Here is an 8,195-nt window from a genome sequence, read left to right as displayed (position 1 = left end):
AACGCAAAACCACAGCCTCAGTTTTACTTTTCCAGCCATTTTTAGGAAAGAAATAGCTATAAATATGGAGGGATCTCAGTGAAAAGGGGACTGCAGCACACGCTGGGGTAATGCAAGAGAAGGGAACATCTGGCAGTGCAAAACCGAGCGCGAGGAGAAAGCCACACCAAGGGGAAGCCTCTAAATACCACTATGGACAGGGATTAGCACAGTTACACAAAAATAGATCAAATCTACAACAGGCTTTGCTCCACCCTGGCTGGAGGAAGACACAGGCCCTCACCCTGCAGGGTCTGGCAGCTGAAGAAGACACTCTTCTCTTTGGAAAGGGTTTCCTTGCCTTCTTTGTACAGAAGAGCCTGAAATGGGACTGGAAACTTGAAAGATGGATCTGGATCAGAAGCCCCCCTTCCTCTTCCTTTTGTTTGTTTTACCCTGAGAAATCCTACCTCCACCTCAACAGAAAGGAGAAAAACACCCAGGTAGGATCAAACCCCAAATTCCAGAACCGCGTGGCGCTCAGGAGCCAAGCAGGTAGCACATGCAGGACATCACCTGGTGTCATACAGCAACACTTTCTAAATAGAGCATTCAAACAAAGGATGGTCAGGGAGAACATCTCTGTGCCAGTAACTGGCTGACTGTGAGCTGGAAGCAATCCTACACTTAATGTTGCAATGAGTTTGCTGTTGGTTTAAAAGAAACCTTCTGCCAGTATCAGAAAAAGAACCCTCTTGCCGGTTTCAAAAAGGGCTGAAATTTTTTTTTTTTTTTTTTGCATCGTGCACAGAATAGCTCAGGAGCCCGCCATGACACGGCCACAATTCCCAGGTAATATTAAGATGTTTGGGATGCAATCAACATTGAGGATCTTCCACTGCAAGCTCATACACAACTTTGGACTTTATTATTAAAAATGTTCATCAGTAACTTCTGGTGATTTTGATCACACAGCATTCCTTTGAACGCTACCAGCTGAAATCTTCATGGTTAAACTTATGTCAAGGTCCCTTCCCATAGCTACGGCAGCACGCAGGGAAGTAAAAAACACATGTAAGTTTATCGCAACTACTTAATGTGCCTTCGCATCTAAATATAAACAAGTCCCCTCCTTTTGGCACCACGGTTTGAAACTACCTATTTCATATTGTGATGGATTCCTTTTTCTGGCTACAAGAAGCACGTACAGCAACCTTGAGGGCTGCGTGCCAGGAATCAAGCCAGCAGCGACTTCATCACAACATCACTTCAAGTGGATTTCTCCCCTAACAGGAAGAGACAGAGCACATAGCAACAGCAGCTTTTCATGTTCCAGGCTTCAGTTTTGCTTTTTGTCAGAGGTTTGGGAAACACTGGTGACACCGATACAGCCAGCAAGTTAACTCGAAAGGGAACAAAGCATCTTTCATTAAGAACAGCTCTTGGTTAGAAGGGAAATAAAACATTTCCTTTATGTTCAGCTGAAACTAAGGTGCCAAGATGCAGTGGTAGATAATGGAAGAAAATAGCCTAAAAGAATACATTGCTGCTGTACCCTGGAGACATACGCCTCCCTTTATTGCTGCAGAGAACATCAGAGGCAGGAGGAAATCAGAACATGATGAGAGCCAGAGTGGGAAACAGCACCCAGCATCTCTGAGACCGCCCAGTACCAAAATACTGGCAGGTGATGGATTTGTAATGCCCAGCAGGGACGTTACCAGGCCAGCAGAAATCACCATTCATTGTGGCCAAAAGCATCATCTCCCCATTTCCGAGAACGGCCTAAAAGGTGTTTGATGTTTCAGCAGGTGAAGGTGAGACTGGGCAGTAAAGTCCTGGGGCTCTGGGCAAGGACTCCTGCAGAAGGACTCCCTGCTGATCCCCAGCACTTTGCCATGTTTCCAGGGGAGAAGATTCCCTGGTCAGAGGAACATTTTGTTTTTATCTTTTCTCTAATAATTAAAGACCATAAACAGCAGAATGTTATACAGCAAAGAGATCTCCACCTGGGGCCAAGTGCAGGGTGCAGCTTTGGAAATCAGTTGAATTAAGATTCTTCAGATTTTCTCTTCATTCATGTATAAAGCGTTTTGTGCTTTATACTTCAAAATTTTGGCTAGTTAGTTTACAATCAGGTGTCAAGGTCTCAATAGTTTAGGATGAAGAGAGGGAATCTGCTTCTAAAAGTCTTTCAGAATTCATTTTCATCAACTGATTGTAAAACTGCAATAGCTTCAAACTGTCCCAACTCTCATTTTAAGTTAAAACCTGAATACCAAACTCATCCAGTGCGCAAGGGAACAGGAGCAGAACTGGTTCTAGCTGGAACTATATTAACTTGATATTCCTCCTGCAGCCCCAGTCCTTTAAATAACACTCGTTTACCATAGGCAGATGTGACATAGTGATGTGATTCCTTAAAAACAACAAATTCGTAGGAGCACTCTTTTCCTCTTTGCATTCTAGCTGCTTTTTTGAGACTGGCCATTGCAAATCTGCCCCAACCTATGTGAATACATTTTTACAAGGATTATTAACAGCAATCATAATTATTTTAAGTCATGTGATTAAAAGCATCATCGCTTTGAGAGGTTTTACAAACACCATTAAAGAATTGCCCCCCACTCTGAGTCGTATGTCTGTGTATTCCACATAATGCCCCAGTAAGGATGGAAGCAAGATAGGAAGAAAGCCAGAATTAATCTGTTCACGATGCTGAAGACGACTTAACATTCACACTTGTCTGTATGAAGTTGGCAGCATCCCCATTAAACACTTCCAGTTCTGTCCTTCGAATGCGTGTCTGTTGGGAATTTCTAATGTCCAAAGAAGCTCAGACATGTGCAACTCCCTCCTGCTCGCTGCCATCACAATACAGTGCAATCTTTTACAATAACCATGGCCGTTTCCTACAGAATATGGACAATACTCCTTCCAGATTAAGGCTCTAAAAGCTTAAGAATTAACAGTAAAATTTATGCCAGCTGGAGAATATTATCTCATTTCACATCCTAATTTCAAATGAACTCTTCAGTTTTTTTCCACCAGAACTGTTTAGAAAAAGGCTTTCATTTTGGCAATGAAAACAAACCTGGAGTAAAACTGAAAATGTGTTTTTCTGATTTTACATTTTAGTTTCTTTCTTCCATAACTTGTATGATGAACAGAAATACACATAAATCAGAATAAATTGTTAAGGATAAAAAGAGACCAGTGTTGTGTATATTTAAGCTAAAACTGAGTCACCTGCTCTTTTCTGATTGGATGGCATTAAGGAAGATACAGATGTAGAGAAAGTATAGGTCTACGAATAGAATTTTATTTGATTCTAGAAAGTGTCATGCAACAAATCTCATTTTTAAAATGATCCTTGCCCAGCTTTCAGATGACAAATTAAAATTTACAAGTAAAAAGATGTGTAAGGTTAGCACCACAGAAGGAATAGTCTTCTCTTTACAACTCCATTTGATAGATAGTTATAAAAGAAAACAGAGGAAAGGAAAAAAAAAACAGACCTAGGTGACCTTGCATTTTTATTTTCAACATCCTACATACTTAAATCTAAACATCAAGATACCACAACTCTTGTAGCGTATCTAAATAATTCACGCTCAACAAAACTTGCTCTGGACACTGAGAAATACTGAAGTGTTGAATGGTGACTGTCAAAGTACCAGCTACTACACAAGGTAGAAATTGTAAAGGCCCAGAAAAAGAAATTTAACAACGGGAACCAAAGTGAGGAGTTTGTCCTCCTTCCAGCCTTTTGCAAGTGGCTATCATGACTTGCTGCAACGGTCAAAAAAATAAAAGGGATGTGGTGTATTGGGCCTAGCTGAGACGATCTAATATTCTAACATTATCCTGTAATACCCTAATTTCATGGGCCAAATATCCACGTACTTCATCTAAACTCTCTACTTCCTACCTGCAAGCAACTACAGGATTACATCAGACTTCAAATGTTTTGTTTTCCTTACTTCTGTACTGATTTAAAAAATTTGCTCCTTGTGGTTCTTACGGTAAGGCTTTCAAGACAGAGGTCGGTTTTACAAACCCTCCCATCTTTAGCAAGCAGGAATTCTAACAGAGGATTTAGGAGCTTTAAATGCCATGTTATGTCTTCTTAAGGAATGAAATAATTCCTTTGAAGTATCCTTATTTTGCATTACAAATCGATACTAAGATTTCCTTTGTAAGCATCTCCAATTATACTAAAATTTAAACAGCTTTACATGTATTTAGTTAACGACCCGACTCAGTTATTAGAAGAAGGGTTCCAACTAAGAGCATAAGAAAGGGGCAACTTTTTGTCGTAGTTTTGAGAAATGGATCTGTTGATTACTCCCACCTTTCAAGGTCATAGGCATGGGCTTTTAACAGCACCATCAAAGCTAAAACAACCATTTTCTACCCAAATCATAGCAAAATCATTTACTTTAATCCCAAAGCAAAACTGACGTAACCCGAACCAGCTGGTTTTTTCAGACCAGTCGCCATTAGCACTAGAAGATCTATTGCAGTAAATGCCATTTTAACATGGAGAGCCAATGTCAGCGTTGAACTATGCGGAGGAGTCCCCGCAGCCATGAGCCCTACATCACTTTACCACCAGGAGAGTAACAAGACTCTAGACTTTTCTTTATCCTTCCTTTATTTATGCTTGGACTTCCAGCACTGCACATCAGATACCCAAGGTCGTAACCCGTCCTATATCAGGCTGCAAAAATACAATGCTTTCGCAATTGTCCTTGCATCAACAAATCAAACAGTCACATCCAACAAACCCTTCACTTCAGCAGATACTTCTATCTAAAAAAGATCTCTCCTCTTAAGGATTTCAACTAACGCTTCTGGCTTATAAAAGATTAAGTGCAATCAGTTACACTGAAAGTTTATAATGCAGCTCTCGATTGTATTTTCTGTGCACGCATTTACATCAGGCACACAAGTTATATAAAATAGTCTGGAGTACAAAAATATGGTTATAACATAGGAGTACCAAACAGCACAGAATTAGAACAGTTTTATTGCCTCCATACCAATTTATATACAGACCTCCAAATTAAGGATTTTTTAATTCTAAGTATTCTTCCCAAATGGACAACTGTAGTGTACACTCGATAAAAATCTGCAAATTAAGAACACAAATCTATTTTAACCCCTACATTGTCTATGCATTCTGCACCAATCCTCTCTTGCACACAAAAAATGTATTATAAATAATTTTTTTCACAAAATGTCACGTATGTTTTATTGCACATTGTACATGCCAATATCTCAAAGAAAGGCTCAAACCTTTCGCTTGATAACTGTTTAAATACCTAGCACTTACTTGTGTTATGAATACTATTGCATTTTTCAGGCTCTAACCTTAACTGATAATTTAAAAGAAATTAAAAGCAGAAAAAGAAATATGCCGTGAACCGTAGAGCTTTTGTGAAAGAGACAAGCTTTTAAAATTTTACCAATTTCTACTGTAGAAAGTAATTAAAAACATCTGACCTAATTAAAAATCCTGTTTCAAAATGTCTGCACTTTTTTACTACAAAATTATGCATATAGCTGCTTGTATAATCATATATTCTTTTCGTTTTGCAGAATTAGATGTTCCTGTGCCGTACTGACTAAAAGATCGAGTGACCCAGGTCCTAGTGTTAACTATAGGAGTTAGTGTGTTGGTCTTTGTTCTGCTGGTCTCCCCAGTGGTGGCAACCAAGGAGCCCATCAGAACAGATTGGTATAAAAAGACACCGGGCACAAGTGGCCATCAAGCGTCAAGACCATGTATAGTTCCTGTTAAGTGGCTCTCTAGACTAAGGAATACGAGTAATTTATCATTAATATGTGGGTTTACGGTATGCTGCACTAAAATATGACCACTAAACAAAGAGAATGATTCTTGTATGACAGATATGTGCCAGCTGGTAAAAATGCCTCACCGGGTAAAAACTTGCATTTTGAGAGTTAAAACTCTGGCATGAACAAAAGGATTAAAAAGTCAACGGATCAAACGTTTTGCCGAGGGTTTCTAAAGCTATTAGCCATCAACAGCTCCAGGAAGGGATAAAACCAGCAAAACCAACCAACTAAAATTGCACTATTACAAAGAAACAAGTCCGTGAAAGGGAGAGTCACCAGCTGCAGTTATGGGACAGCCACTTCGAGAAGCCGATTGTTTTTTCGCTTGCAAGTTGGGATGTTGCCGTTTTTCTGGCTGCCTTGTATGAACTTCACACACACTTTGTCTTGTCTGAACTGGACCAGAAACCTAGGAGAGGGAGTAAGATGCAGTTGAGTTAAAGGTGGACAAAACCCACATGACGAGCAGAAGTCTTTTCCTGTTGGTTCTGAGCACCACTCTAAAAGAGGTCATTTTCAGGACCGTAGTAATAAAGAGAGTTGGGGAATAAAAAAGTGCCATAGGTTATGGTAGGGCTTGAGTCTCCTTCAGAGAATCTTTTAATTACCACCTTTCGCCTGCAACCGTGGCCCTTGTAAAATAGCTCTGTCATTCCTTTAGAAAGAAGGCAGTTTAAAACAGAATTTCTAATGTACCAGAAATGCAGCAAATTCAATTCCAGCTGCTTCACCACTCCTGAAGGAAAAAAAGCCACTTCTATAGTAACATCAGGAGTGCTGCTTGGCAATTGGGAAAATTCACTTCCTTCCCAGCAATCTGCAAATTTAGGTGTTTCCTACAGTCCAGGACGAATTCATTTGGATTAGACTCTTCACTTTCTACTGGAAGAGAAATTCCATTGAAGGTTGACAATTGCTTTAAACAAAAAACAACACCCGACAGGCTCTCGCGGAGCCTCAAACTTCTCGCTGATCTGGATAGCAAGACTAAAAGCATTAAACAGGGCAGCGCTGCCTTTTGGCTCACAGGCAGCGGCTGCTGACCTAAAAAGTCCTTTGTAATACAGCAGATTTTCCCTTTTAGCATCCTTAAAAAGTCCTCCAGCAGAGGCCAAAAACTTCAAAGAATTTGTTCTGCAGCCGGAAACCACAAATCAAGCTGATGGCAGAGCTCAGGGGAGGAAGTGGCCTCTGCTGCGCCGAGCTGCCCTTCAGTCCCACTTTCCTGCTGCACAGCCCAGACACTCAGAGATTAACTTGTTCGTCACTTCCAGCCACACAAGGAAAATGTGAGTAGGTCTTACAGCCATCATCTCTTGTCACCAACGCTGCGCTTTCCTGCGCCAGTGTTCCAATATTATAAATACAAATGGTATGTCTCTCACTAGACAACAGCGTATGTCTCTCACTAGACTGGGTTGACAGCATTTTTGCTCGTATTGGCTCTCTTCCTAAAAATTAGTGTACAGCTGTCAAAACAAGGCCACATTTTCTCCTCAATCCCTAGCTGTGCTTGTATCTCAACTCTAGCAGGGAGAAGAGAGTGCTGCTTCACCATCAGCAGAGGTGGAACGGCTAACGACTTCAAATCAGTCTAGCTAAACTTAATAGCAATACACACCTGACTGTTTCTAATCTGCAAGGCAAGAAACAAAACCACCTCCCAAAAGGCAAGACTCCCAGTGAGCAGACTGTTTTCCAGACCTACGGCAGGCAGGAAGTCCAGACCGGCGCAACACACACTTAAACTTTGCTTCAGTAGTTTTATTCCTTCGTAGCCATCATTCAACTAGAAACTTACTGGGGACAGCCAAACTCTTTTAGAGGCTAAAAATGCACACCCTTGAGCAAATTAAATCATGTCTGGTAACAGAACAAAGGAAAACGAGAGATGTAATTTTCAAGGAAAGAGCAAAATTGGCCTGTAAATAAACTCGCCATCATGACTCTAGAATACAAGCGGTACAGTGCAGCCAGATAAAAGGTTCAGTTTTTGCCTACAGAAATTTTATTCCACCACTGTTAAGAAGATTTTCATCTTTATTCAAAATTACTTCACCCATCGAATCAACACTGCTGAGACAGGGGACACTTCACACAAGAAACCGAGCATGTAACAGTGGTGGACTAAGTGAGGGTGTCTTACTCACCAGGCTTTAGGAGTTCACAAACACACACAATTTTATTCCATGGCTATAAACACTGAAAGCGCAGTCCTTAAGGCCCAAATATGAATTTGCACCAAGCAGAAAGAAATACTAACTTGAGATGCAGGTTTTTTACCAAATAAACCTTTTTAACAAACAAAAAACCCAAAACAACAATAGGTAGCTCAAACACCATCAGCAGGA

General features: G+C 40.5%; 1 protein-coding gene across 1 annotated transcript in view; it reads right to left on the bottom strand.

The window, feature by feature from the left end:
• Window positions 1–5,592: 5,592 nt before the first annotated feature.
• LOC104489104 (unconventional myosin-Ib-like) overlaps window positions 5,593–8,195 on the bottom strand; it is a gene marked incomplete at its 5' end in the record, with an annotated part of 12,580 nt that continues 9,977 nt past the window's right edge. Inside the window, one exon of the mRNA XM_010131219.1 lies at window positions 5,593–6,253. Within this exon, the coding sequence (XP_010129521.1) occupies window positions 6,130–6,253 (124 nt within the window). The remainder of the gene's footprint in view (window positions 6,254–8,195) is intronic.

Source organism: Buceros rhinoceros, unplaced genomic scaffold (genome assembly GCF_000710305.1).
Source record: "Buceros rhinoceros silvestris isolate BGI_N320 unplaced genomic scaffold, ASM71030v1 scaffold27102, whole genome shotgun sequence".
Taxonomy (NCBI): Eukaryota; Metazoa; Chordata; class Aves; order Bucerotiformes; family Bucerotidae; genus Buceros; species Buceros rhinoceros.
The sequence above is the reverse complement of the archived record's forward strand: the minus strand, read 5'-3'. Positions and strand labels throughout refer to the sequence as shown.